At 53.7% G+C, this 19,419-nt stretch overlaps 2 protein-coding genes and 1 non-coding gene across 3 annotated transcripts; 2 read left to right on the forward strand and 1 right to left on the reverse strand.

The window, feature by feature from the left end:
- The first annotated feature begins 1,889 nt into the window (after window positions 1–1,889).
- LRP88_13353 lies at window positions 1,890–2,005 on the forward strand. Its single transcript, XR_014475207.1, has one exon. It is a non-coding gene; the product is annotated as a 5S ribosomal RNA (ribosomal RNA).
- A 6,893-nt stretch (window positions 2,006–8,898) lies between these two features.
- On the reverse strand, window positions 8,899–10,629 carry LRP88_13354 (uncharacterized protein; the record flags this gene model as incomplete). The annotated part of the gene is made up of 2 exons (XM_083249728.1): window positions 8,899–10,481; window positions 10,530–10,629. The coding sequence occupies 2 exons, from the start codon at window positions 10,627–10,629 to the stop codon at window positions 8,899–8,901; spliced, it is 1,683 nt and encodes a 560-aa protein (XP_083094062.1).
- A 4,406-nt stretch (window positions 10,630–15,035) lies between these two features.
- Window positions 15,036–17,488, forward strand: LRP88_13355 (phosphofructokinase-domain-containing protein; the record flags this gene model as incomplete). Its single annotated transcript, XM_083249729.1, has 3 exons — window positions 15,036–15,749; window positions 15,807–16,247; window positions 16,322–17,488. The coding sequence occupies 3 exons, from the start codon at window positions 15,036–15,038 to the stop codon at window positions 17,486–17,488; spliced, it is 2,322 nt and encodes a 773-aa protein (XP_083094063.1).
- Window positions 17,489–19,419: the final 1,931 nt, after the last annotated feature.

The raw sequence follows: 19,419 nt of genomic DNA on the forward strand, positions 1-19,419 counted from the left end.
GAAGAGAATCGGGGAGAGGAGTTTGAAATGTTTGTGCAGATGCAGAAAAACAACAAATACGCGTGATGGAATATTTTGAGTGAAGGCGTGTGTGCCTGAGCTGTTTGTTGTGTAAACAAAGAGTCTTAGGTAAACTTAGGGTGCATCATCCTAATGATTTCTGAATAGCTTCACACGCGAGGACGTGAATCACTGTCACCGACAGCGGCCCACCAGACAGGGTCTTGGAGCTTATCGATAGCCGTAAATTTAATCTGGCAGCACCAATGACAATATGCAGCTTGTTCTCTTATTCAACTCTGAACTGCAGCTCATCTTCTTGGTCACTCAGGAACCCCTTACACCGAGTTGGAACCATACCCTTCAAGTCCGTACCAGCAACTCCCACGATGGCCTTTAACCTGCGCGCTTCTCGTCTTCGCTCTTCACACTGTTTCCTTTGGTCATTCTCCAAATCCTCCTCAAATCTCTGACCAGTTCTAACACGCGTTACGACTTGATCAGACTCGGCAGTCCCGTCAGCTTCATGTGCTCAGAGCCAGATGCCATATTGTTGAGACTACTATCGACGCTCCCGAAGCGTTGAGGCTCAAGTGTAGCTACCATGGTCATCAATTACGTGGCATATACAGAACTAGCCATGATGTAATTGACACTGGCAGGCTTTCAATACGGAAGTTTCAGCGCCACTTTACCATCTATTAGTCTTATTGGATTAATCGATAATTTCTTTACACTTTAAAACCAACTACAGCAACCAGGTTTCCAAGAAATGGGCAGCTGAGACACGAAATGGGTTGCAGCAGCTTGGCGATCAGTGAGAACGGGGGTGTTCCATCTACACCCATCCTTCTCAAAAGACATTGCCGTGTAAGTCTTCATAGCCTCCTAGTCTGACCAAGATCAACTCAAAACCTTCTTACCTGGGAACCTAGACAGTTCATCTGGATGATGCTGACGTCTGAAACCGGCATCACGTGGCGGCCAGAGACAGCTCCTGCCGTCAACTCCTCGGCTGCCACTCGGCCCTTCATCAACATCCATCTCATCCTTGGTTGTCAACATCACCCCCTCCCTCGAGACGGGCCGCGGATCGATCCTTCACATGGGCAGACGCAGACGCAGACGCCAGGGACAACGTTTCAACGCACCCTCCCTCTTGGTCCCCAGGATCGCGGATCCGACACTCGATTCACCCGCAGCAGCGAGATGGCCAGGTTCAGGCTTCTCCGCATCACAAGGCCCCCTCCTCTGCCATCACATGTTGGGATTCCGACCGAATCTAGAAGCTGGACTCGGCGGTCCGTCCAGTTGCGGCCCTCTGATCCGATCAGGGTCCTTTGACACGGCGCTGTTTCTCCGTCGGGTGACCCCCAGGACTCTTCCCCGGACCGGGGTCCTGCTGTCGCCCAGAACCGCCCGTCTGGGACATTGGGGAAATCGGACGAATTTGGGGGTGGGTGCTACCCCAGGCCAAGAGTCCAACATTCGACAGAATATGACGTGTTAAGAACAGCGATCAAGAGGCTGACCACAGTTGGTCATAGCTGGCCACAGCTGGCCATAGCATGATGCCAGGTCTTATGCCACCAGCCGCAGTTCCCGTGCCTGATAAACCTGGGGTAAATGGGTCGATGTCTGGGGTTGGCTGCTCGGGCAAGGGGGCGCAGTCAAGTTAAACTGGTGATGGAAACACCAACTTCACGATGGTCAGTTGTCTTTGAAGGTTGGGCTGCAACTAGGCACAGCTGTCCATCAGAAACGCCCGTTTAGAGACGGACTGATTGTTGCAGGCATCCACCAGAAGAGAATCGATGTCTCGTTGTTACGGCCCGGCTCACGCAACCATCCAGCATCCCTATGATGCGGTTTGATCTCATGCCAAGTACATACGACCACAGCCTTTAGACAGCTCGGGATCCCGTCCGCTCTCCCATCGATAAACTGAAGAGCGCCCGAGTAGTAGTCAGGTCGGTGACGACTGGCGAACGCCGGGTGTTGTATGTTTCTTTTTGTCTTTTTACTGGTCGTTGACAACTTGACATTCAAGAGTCGGTTTACACTCTACACCTATGCATGAATACGGAATTCAAAGAATACCAAGCTCAGCACTAAGATAGACTCTTGATCAGGATCTGGTTGGCCGGGCCGTCCTCAACTACCGACGTGAAGATGTTTCGGCAAAACCGCACGGAAAAGGCAACAACAGAAAGTCAGTTGCTCGTGTCTGCGGGGATTCTTCCACGTGGCGTTCAAGGACGGTACCTAGGATACCGCGAGAGTCATGAAAAGGGACATTGCTCGTGGTTCAGCGCTAAATAGAGAGTTTGGACAAGGTTCCCCGAATGAGTTGCCGTCGGCCAGCTCGCCGGGGCCAGAATAGGCAGGTTTTGACGCACTACCAAGCTTTCAAGCGGGCGAAGGAGATTCAAAGGAAATGACCATGACCATCAGCCACAACAAACCAGTTTCACCTGAGTCGTTTGTCGACTTGATGAAGCTCTCCAGTCGGTGATGCCGCCGGGAGGCTGTTGGGGGTATTGCAATCGGTATCAGCATGTCCACAGAAGCCCCGAGCATTACAATGCTTCCCGGACCGACAACCTTTGCCTCCTCGTGGTGCCCCGAGACACAGGCCTCCCATTAGCCCTACCACAATCGCAGCCACGCGGATTTCACGTGTTGGAACGTTGAGAGAAACCAACAAAGCATAGCGCGAAACCGTGGGCAAAGGCTCGGCTCCAATCAACACCGAGCGTGTCGCATGCAAAACTGGATGCCGTGGGACTCGGTTCGCAATTGTACCGACACGGACCGACAAGGAATTACCAGGGTCCAAGCGAGAGCGACCGAGCAGGGCCGCAGAGTGGCCGGGAACACTCACGGAGATGACTGATGCGATTGATGTGAGTGATTGTTATCAGCGGAGACATTGGAATGGATCTGATCTGGGTCGGCGGGGTTTCGACATGTCGCGGGCTTAATCTGTCTGGGTTCTTCAAGGACCTGCGGGTCTGATGAATAACAGTTTTGCTGCCCAACGGCGGTTCTTGTTGGAAGAATTTGAGTTTGCAAGGCTGAGTGATTTGGTTTGATTTGATTGCAGGGGAGATATTTCTGAGATGGAGGTGACAAGTCTTTCTCCACTTGATCAGAAAAGATTGGTTGTTGGTCGAGATAAAACATTTATTGATTTATCTCTCGGAAATATTTTAATTTCCTTGCCAGGAAGTACCGCACGGCAACGGCTCGACCGAAAGCGGCATCCATTTCTCATGGCGGACCGACATGGGCAACAAAATATCGCGCTTTCTACACTTGATGGTTGTCTAGTTCAAGTTTCCCCCTCAACGACAACAAACAATTACGTACCGCATTTGACGCAGACACAAGACCACGCGTGATCATCAAGAATTGACAGAGTGTGAGTTGCTGCCCCACGTGCGGGAGAAGACTTCTAGAAGGTCAGCATCTGGCGGGTGGTGATTGGTCGAGTTTGAGGTGCACACCACCAGCGAGATTTGGTGTGTGCCCCCAACTTTGAGCAGAAGAGATCAGCTGTACCTTGGTACCTACGTCGCTCCGACAGCGGCGGCGAAGAGAACTCAACGGAGTCGGAGATGGGGGTGGTGACTATTTCCACAATAGTTGATTATCGCAACACTAGAGACAACAGACGGCAGAAAAGACACGAGAACAGCCATAACCACAACACCACAAGACGATCTCGTCATGGCGTCAGTCGAAACAACGCATTCCGCCCGCAATAGCTCAGGGGGTACTCTCATTGCACGCTGAGTCCAGCCGCGTGATGCGCTGCCCTGCGCTGCCCTGCGCTGCCCTGCGCTGCCCTGCGCTGCGGTGCGTGCGGATCCGGGGATTGGCGACGAATTTGGAAATTCCGGGGGTGGTTGCGCGACACACAAGAAACCCCGGATTATGACGTAGCCACTCGACACTTCGACCCCGGATCTCGATGTCGAGCCTCGATTGACGGCTCAAAGGCGATTCATGGATATCAAGAGACATCAAGACGTCAAGAACTAGTTATGACGATTGACAGGCAGTCTTGCAGCCCGTTGTGACGTTGGTTTTGATCAACTGCCGGATGCAGCGTGTTTGAAGGCATCTCGTGGCCTATTTCTCTCACACCGAAAAAAAACAATGTCGACGAGGTGATGCCTATTCAGGCAACTGTCAGTCATGTCGATACCACCTTGACCGTTTGGACGACGGTGGTCGTGACGTTACGGTGGCAGATGTCAAATTGACAGGTAACGAAGCAAGCCACGGACATGGGGAACCTTGGTCAAAGGCATCGTAACAATTTCGGGATGCTTCCAGATGCGCATCTCGGCCTTGAACGGCATCTTTCCGTTAATTAACCCGTACAGCAACATAACATCGCGTCGTCAGCAAAAAGAGGCTGCTCCGGGCCATCTTCGTCGTCTTGTTTCCGCAGCTCCGTAACTTGCTCGTCTCCTTCCCGTGGACGCGGTTCCGCTGGGCGCTTGACCCCAGCATCAACCCCGGCCGGGGGACGGTTCCGGTAGCTCCAGAGCTTATTCAAAGCGAACAAGAAACCAAGTTTTTTACAATATTTTTAATTTATTTCGATTTTTAATCAATTAATTCGATTTTTATCACCAGGCACGGAATGCAGACGCGGGAGAAATGGGGACCCTTTTCCAACCTTGAGTCTAAACGCGCGACTCATGCAGGCGATGTCATAGCTAAGGCCACGAGGAATTCCTCAGGGCCAAAGCTTCTTTTTCTTGCTCCGCCGGCCTGGGCTGAAAAGCTTGATCAGGTCACAGGGCCCGCAGCCTCGCGGTCACCCTCTGATGTCAGCTATGCTGGCGGCTCTAGATCTGTCCCCATTCCGTCGATGCCCCCAAGGGGACGAGTGACTTGGGGCCTGTAGATCTGTGACGGCTTTGGGGGTTTGAATGCATCACTGATTTCATACTGTAGGTGAAGATTTTTCCAGTTCTGCCTGTCTGTACCCGTGCTCAGGGACCAGGTGTCATGAACGAAGCGGTGAAAGATGGACGGTTGCACCACAAGGAGTGCTGGAGATATCGCGCAGACGTCAAAGACGGTCAAGGCGTTTCGGTTTGGGGATTGCCGCAGCTACCATGGGGAAAAAAGAATACGCAGTAGTTTAGACCCTGGTTGCATCTGTTGGCCTTCTCGGAGACCTTTCTCTTCTGCACACCCTCCCTATCCCGGAAATCTAGCTGGCCAGCGCAGGTCTGCGGCCATTAACCCCAGATTTCCGAAAGCGGGCGGACCCCGAACCTCGGTGTTGTACAGGCGAAGACGCGGAGAACAGTCCGGAGGCCCCACCCCGCCGAGTTGGACGGGCAAGTTCCGACATGACCCGAGGTATACATGTATACTTGGGAAAGCAAAGTGCATGAGAATGAATAAGCTGGGTAGGGATTCGGGGACCGGACCGTTGAGCGGTAGTCCCAAGGGACGAGCGGATAGTGACGGGAGGGCGTCACGTCACGTAATGGTTGAGAGTCGGTCAGTTGGTTTAGAAATCGGAAAGCCTAGGCTTGAAGCTCTTGCATATCTCGAGACTCATGACTTTCAGAATTTCCAACAGCTCTCATGGGGTTCGGGTTCCACATTCTGAGAGGCAAAGGCAAATCACAAGGGGAACAACAGTTGGATGCAATGCAGGGACCTTTCTCCGAAAAGCCCGATCGGTAATTGCGCGCGTGTGATTTGGAGGCTTTTGTTTATTCCCGAATTGCCTCTAAGTCTCTCTCACCCCAAGAAACTCCATCAATTAATGCCTCCTGTGAGCTCTCCTGCCTGACCTTAGTAAGAAATCATGCCGGCAAAAGGCTTTTTCCTCATTCACCGCCCGAATGCCGGCCGAACATGTCCCTCAATTTAGCCGGCGGTGCTGCTGCCTCTTTTTAGCCGCTAACCGCACGAGAGAAGAGGCTCTGAGTCAGAAAGACAGAGAGAGAAAAAAACGCCACAATGAAGAAAAAAGAAGCAATGAACCCCAAGCCACAGAGAGACTCACACCCCCTCTCCCTCTCTTCCCCCGGTTTAGCGTCGTTTTCTCGATCCGAACCACACCAAGCAGGCAGGCAGGGAAAAATAATAAAAAGCAAAACCGGGGAGCTTCGGCAGGGCAAAAAAAGCTTGTGGCTTACCCCCCTCTCAAATGACGCGCCGTGTGACCTGTGGTTTTTATTTTGCCTCAGCGGAGACAAGACAGAGCTCACGCGGATGGATTTTTGAGATGAGGGGGAGCGATTATCAATGATGGAGCCCATGTGTTTCCACAAAGAGGAAATATCAATGTCAAAGCTTCTGGGTATTACATTGAAAAAAAAAATGATTTCTGAGAGGCGCAGTTGACGCTCTCAATTCTATAGGTCTTTCAAGGTCTGAGCTCAGGCACATACTTCTTACTCACACACACCACACCGACTGAGGATGGCTTCCCCGGAAAATCCAGAACGGGAGAGGCGTCGTTGTCTCTTCTGCCTCGTCCGTACCCACCCCAGTCAGTCACAGCCGTGTCAAGTTTTTGGAAAATGTGATGTGCACAATCAGGAGTGCATAAAAAGGAGGACCAGCATAATATGCAAGCTACGGACACGGCACAATGAACTCCAGCTCGACGGGTTCATCATGTCTCTCAATTCGCCGTGAACCAGAATTGAAAGCCGTGGCTAAAAGGTGTTCGGCCCCAGAATGAGGACAGACAAGGGGTGTGCGTGTCTGTCCGCCTTTGTGTGACATGAGGAAGAAAAATCTGCCACCCCCTCGTGCTCACTGCGGCTCCGCAATCTTGGGGTCTGAGTTTCTCTTCCACAATTCCCATCTTCGAGACCCAGTAGAAGACGCCGCAATGGTCAAGATTAGTCCCGAGTCTGGGAGGAGTCATTGAATTGGGCTCAATTGCTCAATGAGCTTCCCCTCACTGATGATTTTTTATTTTTTTTATTTTTTTTAGAAGTCAATTCATCAGCTCGGATACGAGATGGCACGTTGAGGTTGCCTCTCAAAATCATCATACATACAATTTCATATGCTAATGTAGGTTGACCATCATCATATGCCAAACTTGATCAACCACGTCTTCAATGCTCACCCGTGGCTTGCCTGCAACCCAAAAGCTTTCACCCCGTTAATTAACCCGGACCCCAGCAAATCCAATCCCAGGTCCCGGGGAAGCAAAAGGAAAAAAAGCAATCCTAGGCAGAAAGAGCAAAAAAAAAAAAAAAAAGACACGCCCCTCTAAGATCCTCCCGCAGACACGGAAGTTTTTTTTTTACTTCTCGAGATCAAGGGGGAGAAAACACGCACGCACGCATTTTTTTCGCAAGTTCAACTTTTTAGCGTTACCGGTGGTTGGGCTCGGGTTTCATAACCGAGGGGAACTTAGACAAGGACCGACTCGTTCGTTGTCTTTCAGCTCTAGTCTAGCATCGCCGTCAGCTTTTGGTGCTGTTGCTTTCCCGCGCACGGGTTCTCATTCGGGATAGCAGCAGCCTCTGGGCCGAGTCTGAAAGGGCCTAGCAGTTCTGTCCATTCTCAATCCCCAACAAAGATTGGGATGGATTGCGTGCGTGTTATTGTTGTTGACCGCTTGTAAAAGATGGGGAGGAGGCCCCCAATGTCAATGTCAATCTTGACATGTGAAGCTGAACGGTAGGTAGTAAACAGCATTGCATTGCATGCATGCATTGGATGCATTGGATCTCACCCTCATTTCCATCACTTTTTGTTATTCCGTCTGGCATGTGCTTGCAAGTCACGGGCTCAGCAAGGCCTGCGCTCTGCCACACCACCCACACTCCCACTCGGCGGCCCAAGAACTGTGGCCCTCCCTGTTGGTTCACGGTCATTTTCAGCTCCAACGCTTCAGAGCCAAACACCAAAGGGACACCAGAATGACCCAGATGCACGTCATCCATCAATTCGAGTTCTGTCCAGGTACCAGAACCTCTCAGGGACCTCGCGACCCCTCATAACTTGGCATTCCAATCATGACACTCGACTTGCACGTCACCAGATGGTACTTTAAACTTGAATGTGAAATTTTCATCATGTTTTTAAACAAAGCTCTTTTCATAGACAATTCGCCTTTTTTTACGAGTTTTTTTGACTACTCGTTTTTTTGTTTTCTTTTTTCCTTGCCATGGATCAACTCTCATCCTTGGCCAAGGCCAGTCTCTCCCTTCCCCTCCACTTTTGTTTTCGCCTCGCCTCGCCTCGCCTCGTCTCGCGCTCGTCAGAAAAAAACATGACTGTACTGTGACTGTATTCGTGGCCCATGCTCCCGTCCAAACTCAGGTACCGTGCCTCGCCTCCTCGCGTAGGTAGTAATAGTCGTAATAATGGTGGTGTCCTCAGGTTGCCCTTGTCCGTCCCGTCTTTCCTTGCCGAAACTAGAGTACACACACGCCCTGACCTGACCTGAGCCTGATTGATCATTGATCAATAAATCAATCAATCGATTGAATGAATTGAATGAATGCCCCGAAACAAGACCCAAATCCCGCGCGAAATCCGGGCCAATCCAGGCCGTGACAAACAAAGAAGCGAGTCCATGGTATCATAACGTTATCAACAACGCCGCCAGCCATGAGTGCAGAAATGAAAATGATCAACACAAAATTTGACTCGAGTTTTCCGAGTCCGCTAAATGTCCTTGTAAAAACAATCAATGCGTGCTGCCAATTGCAGCAAAACAAACGCTCAATGATGATGTGATGCCTCTCGTGCGCCGCCCAATGTACATGATGGCAATCCTGCCAGGTGATGCATGCTCCTCGCTTGCATCCGGTATGGTATTCGTTGCAGTAGGTAGTGGGGTATAGCTGTTTGTTGATGGTATGCGTGATATGGGTATTGAATCATTTACCACCCCTTGGAGTGGTATCCGTCGCTGGCCTCCTTGGAAAAGTATTGGTTCCAGCTGCTCGCGTTCACGTCTTCGCTCTTCTTCATGCATGGCTTCTCAGGGTACTGCTTGAGGTTGGCCACATCGTGTGATGTGTGCCTTCGCTTGAGCACCGCGTTGGCCGTCGACGACTTTTGTTGTCGCTCCCAGAGAAGATGACGGCGCAGAGACTCGGTCAGTTCAGTGGCAAGCATGTTGCGGCGCGTTGTTCGAGGCGACAGGGCAGCCTGTGCCTGGACGTGGCTGGGACCAACCATGATGGGCTGAGCATTAGATCGGGGCACCTCATGGATAGGCTTGAGGCCAGGTCCGCGCATGCCCTTCATCATAAGAGGGGCCTCGTCAGAGTCGTTAGGAGAGGCGCCCAGTGAAGGTCCATTGGCCATGCGAGATCGAGGAATGGCAGATGTGGACTGCGACGCGTGGTTACCCAGAGTGCGCGCGCGGTCGTTCTGAGCGAGCATGAGAGTAATGAGAGATCGCCGTGATGTCAAGTTAGGCTTAGAGTCGACTCGCTGGAAGAACTTGTCGTCCATGCTAGACTTGTTGCTCTCCTCCATAGAGTCCTCCCAGTCCGACGAGTCCTCGTCATCATCGATGGCGCTCTCGTCAATGTAGTCGGTGTCTGAATCCACGGCGGCCTCGTCGTCAATGGTTCGGGTCATGACATTATTGCTAAAAGAGGTCTGCTTCTTGCGGGGCGACAGCAGCGAGCTGGGTCGCGACGAAGCCAGTGCGCTCTTCAGAGAGCCATCCTCTTCAGATGAGCCTCCAATCTGGAACATGGGCTTCTTGATAATGGGAATGACGGGCTTGCCGTTGCCCAGGCTCTGGTCCTGCTCGCTGGATGAACAAGAGCCACCGAGCGCAAACCGCGCGGGCTTCTTAGACTGCACAGGCTTGGCAGCAGGCGACGAGGTGGGCTCGGGGATCGCATCTGATGAGGACTGTGCGGTGATGGCAATGGTTCGGGGAATCGGCATCTGGGAAGGCGAGAAGCCACGGACGACGGTGGTACGGGAAAGGCTCTGGGGCGAGGACTGTGCTGAGGCCTCGGACACCTCGGTGGTCGACTTGGCAGGTGATTGCGACTCGGTCGTAGTAGATCCAGAGCGCTCAAAGGGTGGGGGCGCGGGTATTGAGTCTTTTGAGACGGGGGCGATCTGGGGAGGAGCAGAAAGAGGACCCTTATCCTTGACGATGGACACAATCATCTTCTCAAAGTCATCAGAGCTAATGTGACGCTCGCGCTTGCTCCGTGTGCTGGTGCACGAGTCCTGTCGTCGTACGCGAGGGCGAGCGATCTCGAGAGGTGCAGACACGGAGGTGAAGTCGACGGCCTCCTCATCTACAAGGGACTCGACGCTGCCAGAGAGTTGGGGAAGATCGGGTATCCGTGTCTCGGAGGGAATGTTCTGGGGAAGGGTCTGTGTAGTCTTTTCCTCGCTGTCGACAACAAAGGTTTCTCGCTGCCATAGGCGCCAGCTGAGGTTCTCGAGTCTTCGACCTTGCTCAACCGAGTCTGCGCATCGAGAGAAGACTGACTTGTCAGCATTCACCAGTGAGCCACGTCTTGGGTGTAACTTACCCGTCCACATGCTGTAGAGGTTGGCGGGATTGCCAGTGTCGACCTTGTGAATGACGTTTGCATCCACAGTCAAGACGTGTGTATCCAGTCGATAGGGCATGATGGGCATAACCTGTCGATTACTCGACCGGGCGATGCTAAGTGTCAGTGTAGTAAATGTCAAGATAGAGTCGAAGTGCAATCGAATGCAGTTGAGAGAGTTCGCAGAGTTCGTCGGCGGTAGTAATCGTGACTGAAGCCGACAATGCGCCAAAGCGTTGGTGGAGTTAGAGTTTGGTGGTGATGGAGTCGCGTTCGGCGAGGTCAATTCTGGTGCTGGTGCTGGTAGCGGTAGGGAGAGTTGTCGGGAAGGATGCTGGGGTTCATGAGGATCCTCGAGTAGACATGCAGAGGCGATTGCTGGCTGGTGCAGTATCGTCAACTTTACGGCTCAAGTTCAGTACAGCGTAGTTGGTGTATGTGTATGTGGAGGACGACAGAGTCCGGGGGGGATCAAACATAGATATTCTTGTTTGGGTTGTGTGCGAACTTGGGAAGCCAGACGGATGGGGGAAGGGAGTCGCGGTGTGTGCTTTGTGTAAATGGAGCGCACGAGGACCGGGGGGGTGTGAGTGGGAGCCACAGGGGGTCGAGGTACGTACCGCACGGGGTGTGCGACAGAAGAGGGTGGGCCACGGCCACGGCTCAGGTTGAAGTCTCTCAGTACAAGTCGGAGGTACCGCGGCGGAGGAACTTCCAGGTGCCCTGAGGAAAAATCTACTGGGCAGGTGCCATTGGGCGCTGGAGTGCGCTGGAAGAGGAGCGAGTCGGGTGGGGTGGGGGTCCGTAGAATAAGAAAAGAGGAGTGTGGGCAGTCGGATTGAGGCGGTAGCAGGCGCAGAGCGGTGCAGCGCAGTGGGGGGTGAGGTGGCGGAACAGGTGTCGCTCATCCGTACCTCTGGCTCTCTGAGCAGCCAGCCAGAAGACCCGCGATTTCCAGGGAGAGCGAGGGCCTGTGCCGGCGACACAGCGCACAAGGACAGGGCTTCTGCCAGGGGGAGAGCACGGAGCACAGCGAGCACAGCACGCACGGGTGGAGGTGGCAGAGAGGGGGAGGCGAAAAGTCAGCCTGCTGACCAGTTCCACGGGGCCTTGCCTGAAGAGGCACTTGTTCCTCTCCTCGTGCTCAAGCGGCCTCAAAGTGGATCTAAAACGGGTTTAGATTGTCAGGGATCCGCTAAGCTCTAAAGGGCTGCTTCAAAGTTACCTCTTCGGGTAGCAACCTTGAAGCCTTGGGCGGCTGCATGCCCTTTTTAGCGTCCGTTTTCACTCCCGAGACCGCATCCGTCCTCCTTCCGTCACCCGAAAGCGGAAACCGTTCTGTTCTTCCCTTCCTCTCGGAGTTCCCTTGAGCTGCCATGCACTCTTCCCGATGGAGCTGCGCTATGGAAGATGCCGATGCGTTCCTCTGGTCCGTTTGGAATCTCGAACGTGGACGTGGCCGCTGGCTAGTCACAAGGCTACTCGTTCGCCCATTTCCCCTCAAACGGTTCCGTCGCGAGCAGAGCACATCCCTGACCGTCAGAGCCTCGAACGTCGCGCGAATCGGGCAGCTGAGGAGCCCAGATGCTCCCAGAACTGAGGGCGACCCTGAATTTGCCAGGGCAAGCCCAAAAGACCCCCACACACCTACCGGGACTCTTGTCCACAGTTCCCCGAGGCTGGGCTTGCGGATGAGTGGCCCGCTGGCCGTCCAGCACCTACTCATCAGAGACCGGTCTGAGGCCCCATCGCGAGTCACGTTGGTCACGCATTCGGGGCAATCTCGCCTCGCCTTGTTCTGGCCCGCGACGACCAACCCTCGTGATATTGACGCGCGGGTGTTGTACCGATGGAGCGACTTCGGGATTGAAAGACTAGAGGATGACTTGCGGAATTTGCATGGCACATGAGATACCCCTATGAACCAGAGAAGGACCCTGAGTCTGAGTCTGAATGGCATTGGACTCTATCCGACCTTGTCTCGTCACTTCTCAGTCTTCCTCACGGCTTCAATTGGCCCGCTCTAGGCCAGGCTCCCGCCGGTACTGGCGAATTGATGCAACAATCAAAGGGAAGCCCGGGATTGGAAATGTGACGTTGATTCTCGACCAAGCAGCAGCCCTGGACGAGCAAAAGCCCAAGAGGATCCATTGACTCCAATCCCAATCCAATGGCCCTGACCGACCCGCCAGGTGACCCCGTGATGGTGACGAGCCCCAGGTTTCGCCGTCCGTCATCCGCAGCACACTGCACCTCGCCTCCGCAACCTGCCACGGGCCTTCCAGTGACCTCTCCTGGATTACGCCGGCGACTCGACGATGGAAGCACAGGCGGGTGATGACTGATGACGGCGTCGCTGCGCCTGACCCCGGAACTTCTCCCGATGGGACCGAGTCGAGTCGAGTGTTGAGAGGGATGCCGTCGAGCTGTAACCATCCGTTCGTCCTCCTGTCAGGCAGACGTCGCCTCCTGTCTGCCGCGCTGAGACGCCCGAGATCATGGGATGTCATGATCACGGATGTATACCGAGCACATCAGACCAGAAGCCGTTGCGGAATTCCAATGATTCTCCGAGCCTTAGGTGACGGACGGTACCTGGGGTAGGTCACCTGGGAACTCTACGCCACCGTCAACGGCTTGACAGAAGAGCTGTAAAAGCCTTGACGCCTGGCAGGCCTGAGGCCCAGTGAGGCCTCTGTCGTCATGCTCAGGGGCGCTTCTCCCAGGGTCCTGGCGGCTCAGCGCTTCAGGCTGGGTCAGCAGACGCGCTCTATCGTCGCATCAGCCATGCCATCCATCCCATCTCACGACGCTTGCCAGCGCATAAAACTGTCTCTCCAGCCGCATGACTGATTCACCTTTGGGCCTTTTTTTTTTTTTTTTCTTCTTTGCTTTGCCCGGGCTGCAAGTCGTGACCCCGGGGTCGTACGGTTACGCAGCGATCCTCGCTGCTTGTCTCGGCCGCTGCTCGACCATCAAGTTTCCTCAGTGACTCGTCAGTTTTCAATGCGCCGACGCGCTGGGTAGCCTTGGGCATTTGCATCATTGCCTTGCCTTGCTTTGCTCCAGCTCTGCCGTTGGCGGGACGCTATGAGCTTCCCCGGCGCCACGATCGCGCGCTAGGCGTTGCCTTGGATCGTTTCTGTTGTTTGCTGCATGTTTTTCATGTTTTTTTGCTTGTCAAAACTGGTTCAGTCTGAGGCCCGCGACATTGAGGCTTGCGACATGCCGTGAGGCGGGTGGCGTGTCTTGACATTTATACGGTGAAATGAGCCATCCATGGCTCGTCAGTGATGAATTGGCCCCTGGCTAGTACAGAACTCGCTACAGACCAGCCCAGGGCGCATCTCGGTCATCTTTCCGCTGGGTGGTCTTAATAATCGCCCTGCATCGTGAGATCTCGCTACTACCACTACCGTTGTTCTCTCCCTTGGGCCCCACGAACTGCTGCATGCCAACGACGGCAGACCGGGATGGGATTTGGATGTTGACCCAGGCCATGTCGGCAGTTGACTCGAGAGTCGAGCTTTCACATCGACATTCGAGTCTGCGAGACGACGACTACATAAACTGATGAACCCCTGAGCAATAATCATGCCCGAGGTAATGCGCATATCTATCCTCAGGCCCGGCTTGGCCAGTCAGTGACTGAGGCTTTGACGTCTCGGCAGACGTCTGTCCCACTGCCCACTGCCCTGGCCGGCTTGTCTACATCCAGTACCTCCGGAACGTGGGTTCTTGTTGAGCCGGTGCGGTGGGCAGAGAGAGTTTTACGGATGAGGTATTATTGTCGACAGCATGGCAGCTTCACTTGTGCGATACCTAGCGAAGAGGGGGGGCTGAGAGGGCAGGGCAAGATAAAACCACCGAGACTAGAACGTCTAGAGCAGAGCACAAAACAAAGGTGAGGTGAGTGTGCTAATAATTGACCTTACGAATCGTAACATATCCCACCAGAAGAGCTCACCTTGGTGCCAACACTTGTCCCCCGCGCGGGCCGATAAGCGATAAGAGCTCTTTTTCCCCTCTTTTATTGGGTCCGTTGGACCTCTCACACCTCTCGTCTCGGTCAGTCGGGCGGTCTTGCTTGGCTCCCTTGCCCTCGCTCCTGACCTGCGTCACCACGACAAGGTTGGCTTTGGCTCGTGAAGCTGGCGCCATAATAATTTCCCCCCTTCACGGAATCTGGTGAGACGACATCGTCCGTTGAGTTTGCTGGCTGTGCTCTGCTGCTGCTCTGTTCTCTTCTCCTATTTTACCACTTACATGTAAGCTTCACGCTCTTTCCGGATCATGTACTGGTACTGAATGTCTTCTCTTTCTTATCTACAGCTCTTCGCCTGGCCCCTCCATTCTCTTACTGGGCCCATCTTCGACATCCTCAACAAGCTCTGGCAAAGCATTCCTATACCCTATCATCTTTTGTCCGACCGACCGATACCTGCCTCGTCCTTCAGCGTCCTTTCCGCCATCGCCGAATCCAAGATGGCTCCCAAAAAGAAGATTGCTGTCATGACCTCGGGAGGTGACTCTCCCGGCATGAACGCTGCCGTCCGCGCCGTCGTGCGCATGACGCTTCACATGAACTGCGATGCCTTCTGTGTCTATGAGGGATACGAAGGCCTGGTGCAGGGCGGCGACTTTATCCGGCAGATGCAGTGGAACGACGTTCGAGGCTGGCTCTCTGAGGGTGGTACTCTGATCGGTACTGCCCGGTGTATGGCTTTCTACGAGCGTCCCGGTCGCTTGACGGCCGCCAAGAACATGGTTCTTGCTGGCATTGACGCTCTGATCATCTGCGGAGGTGACGGCTCCCTAACTGGTGCCGACAAGTTCCGCGCCGAGTGGCCTTCTCTGCTGGAGGAGCTTGTCCAGGATGGCCAGTTGACGGCGAGCCAGGTCGAGCCTTACCAGCACCTCAACATTGTTGGTCTTGTCGGCTCCATCGACAATGATCTTACTGGAACTGACGCCACAATTGGCTGCTACTCGGCTCTCGCACGTATCTGCGAGATGGTTGACTACATCGAGGCCACAGCTTCCTCGCATTCGCGCGCCTTCGTTATCGAGGTCATGGGACGGCATTGCGGCTGGCTGGCCCTCATGGCCGGTGTCGCAACTGGTGCCGACTTTGTTTTTATCCCCGAGAGACCTAGGGAGCATGACTGGCAGGAGGAGATGAAGGTGGTGGTTCAGAGGGTGAGTGCCTGACTGACATCATATGATGTCCATGATGATGGCGCTAACGACTTACAGCACCGGAGCCTCGGAAAGCGCAAGACCATTGTCATTGTCGCCGAGGGTGCTCGCGACAAGGACGGCACCAAAATCACTGCCGAGGAAATCAAGGACCTTCTCGCCGACAAGAGCGAGGGTGGTCTTGCTCTTGATACCCGTATCACCACTCTTGGTCATGTCCAGCGAGGTGGAACGGCTGTCGCTTATGATCGAATGCTGGCTACCCTACAGGGTGTCGAGGCCGTCAAGGCCGTTCTCGATGCGACCCCCGAGACGGAGACGCCATTCATCGCTATCAACGAAAACAAGATTGTCCGCAAGCCTTTGATGAAGGCTGTTGCTGAGACCAAGGAACTTGCCAAGGCTGTTGACGCCAAGGATTTTGAGAAGGCCATGTCTCTTCGAGATGCCGAATTCTACGATCAGTGGAACTCTTACATGCTGACTACCAATGTCATGGTGGACGACCAGAAGCTTCCTGAGAAGGACGTAAGTTTGATTATTCCTATGTGAAATCTATGCTAATTGAATAGCGCATGAGAATTGGCTTCATCAATGTCGGTGCCCCTGCTGGTGGCATGAATGCTGCCGTGCGTGCCGCTGTTGCATACTGTATCTCCCGAGGCCATGAGCCCATGGCCATTCATAACGGTTTCGCCGGCTTTTCCAGGCACCACGGCGACAAGCCCTTTGGATCCGTCCGTCCCTTTGACTGGCTCGAGGTTGATGGCTGGGCCAGCAAGGGTGGTTCCGAGATTGGCACCAACCGAGAGCTTCCCAATGAGTCTGGCATGGAGCTGATTGCCAACCTGATTGAGGACTACCATTTCGATGCCTTGTTCATCGTCGGCGGTTTCGAGGCCTTCCACTCCATCTCTCAGATGCGCAAGGCCAGAGACACGTACCCCTCGCTCTGCATTCCCATGACTCTGCTTCCCGCCACAATCTCCAACAACGTTCCTGGAACCGAGTACTCGCTTGGCTCTGACACTTGCCTCAATGAGCTCGTCAACTACTGCGACAAGATCAAGCAGTCAGCTTCTGCCACCCGTCGCCGTGTGTTTGTTATTGAGACCCAGGGAGGTCGCTCCGGTTACATTGCTACCCTGAGCGGCCTGGATGTTGGTGCTTCCGCCGTCTACATCCCCGAGGAGGGCGTCAGTCTCGAGATGCTCAACTCGGATGTCAACCACCTCAAGGAAGTGTTCAAGAAGGACAAGGGCCAGTCCCGCGCTGGTCGTCTGATCCTGGTTAACGAGAAGGCCAGCAAGGTCTACAACGCCAAGCTCATTGCAGACATTATCCGTGAGGAGGCTCATGACCGATTCGAGAGCCGAGAGAGCATCCCCGGTCACGTCCAGCAGGGAGGTGTTCCCTCACCCATGGACCGCTGCCGAGCCGTCCGTCTGGCCATCAAGTGCATCCAGCACCTCGAAGGCTTTGGCCGCAACGCTCACAACCACGTTAAGAAGGATCCTCGGAGCACGACTGTGATCGGCATCCAAGGGTCGGAGGTTGTGTTTACGGAGATGAAGGAGCTGGAGGAGAATGGCACCGACTGGCCGAACCGAAGACCCAAGGTCGCTCACTGGATAGGACTATCCGAGGTGGTCAACATGTTGGCGGGCCGGCCCGAGTACCCGACCCCGGAGAAGAGCCTGACAGGGCTGATCGCCAAGGACACGAAGCGTGGCCTGTAGGGTTGTGATACTGGTCGGGCGTTGTGATAGTATTGCTTAGTTGGCCTTTATGGCCTCACATTGTCGCTCCTACATGTTTAATGCTAGCACAGTAGTGAATTGTTTAGTTTTTGGAGTCTTTTGGTCAAGGGTATTGAACTTGGTGTATTATAGTTCCCTCAGCTGCGTCATTCGCTTTGGGTGTCTGCTTCGTCGTCAGTCGTGTCAGACGTATTCAGGATAGGTAGTCTTGCGTTTCTCCTAGTGAGTAATAGCACTCCAGTGATACTATTATGGGCGAGTGGGAAATCGCAAAGCCCAGTCAGTGCAGTCGTTATAAGCCAGTCACTCAGAGAGGATTCAACCAAGGTCAGAGAAACAGGGAGATACCCTCAACAGTACGACTACAGCTCCAAGTCTCGAGGCATGAGACATTTATGGGATGGAGAAACATAAATACCGCTCTATTACTCAGCTTTTAACTTATCTCTCTTAGCTTGCTTCATGGGCAGGCCCTGGCAATGGTCAGTGCTGGTCGTGTTGTTGGGTAGTGAGATCGCCAAGTGCGTGATGCCTAAACTAGGGTCACGATAGTGCTTTCGGCATCACAATAAGGTAGCGGATTGCGGGCAAGCGATAGGAAGCTATGGATCAGGCATCGCTGTGCCAATATTGCCACAATTTTCTCCTCGTATGATCAGCCAGTTTGTTCCAGGACCGCAGCCTGAATACTCAGACGGCGGGCGGCACTTTCAACACCACTCGAAGCCTTCCACCGAAGCAGGGGACCTAGATAGAATCAAACATTCGGGGCGAATGTCTTATGCAAAGCTCCCCAAATTGGCCATATAGTGTGTTGCTACGGCAGCCACTTCTGCTGTTGGCATCGCGAAAACCCTAACCTGCAGGCCTGTGATGCTTCATATCTGCAGACAACCTCGTCGTGTGTACTTGGGTCCACCTCCAGACACGTCACTCCAGCTTAGCTTTTATTGCATATGCACAAGTGAAGTGAACTTGATCGATAGCCAGCGGTTCTCATTTGAACAGGGGGGGGGGTCGATGGCACATTCTTCGATGGCTTCGCACAATGCTGCAGTCATACCGTTTTGAACTCGTTGTCAGAGTCTCGAAGGACCCTTAGATCTCGAAATGCACACGCCCATGGGGTTGTCTACCGGGCAAAGTGCATAGCAACATGATACTAGGCCCAATGGTCCCCAGCCCTTGGGCCGCCTCAATATTGATATTCTAGAAGCCTCATTCTGTCAACCACTCGTATAGGGTACCTGCATGGACCCGTGCAACTGTTGGAGGCGGACGAAATAAGCATCCACATGGTTCACAGGTTAGAACCGAACCTCAGCGCAGATCAGAGTAGATCCCCAAGCCCAGGCTTAAGCCTAAGGGTTGTCTATGGCCATCTCCACGTTCACGTGTAGGGTAGAAGCTGAGGAACGGGCAGGAACACGGGGGCACAGATCCTTCCTATGATCCTTGGCATGAAGCTTGACTGAAACGAAGTTTCCTTGTAAATTCATTGCATCCTTGTTTCTTCCAATTCCACTTGACATTCATCTCTCGGAAGCATGTGTGTAGCGAAGCGGGAGAAGAATCTAGATCAATTGTGCCCTGTTGCCCTTGTTTTTTTACCTTGTGCCTGTCTAAGTACCGAAGCCGGCCAAGCCGCAGCATGTGATGGATGACGATGGAACCATGGAAGAGACCAAAAAAAGGCACCAACAGGATTGACAAGGCATTGACAGCTAACAAGGCTTACGAATGAGCAGACGCAAAAGCCTCATCGGGCTCTAGAGTGGCTACCAAGGCGGCGGTCAGGCTTCTTTGATGGCAGCGACATCCCCGTCCGCCTCCATCTTGTGGGCTCCAGACGATACCCAACAAGCAAGCGGATCAGAGCTTCTTTGAGCGAGTCCAGCTCTTCCCGGTCG

This window comes from Fusarium phalaenopsidis (genome assembly GCF_050370095.1).
Source record: "Fusarium phalaenopsidis strain FUZ10S chromosome Unknown contig_32332, whole genome shotgun sequence".
Taxonomy (NCBI): Eukaryota; Fungi; Ascomycota; class Sordariomycetes; order Hypocreales; family Nectriaceae; genus Fusarium; species Fusarium phalaenopsidis.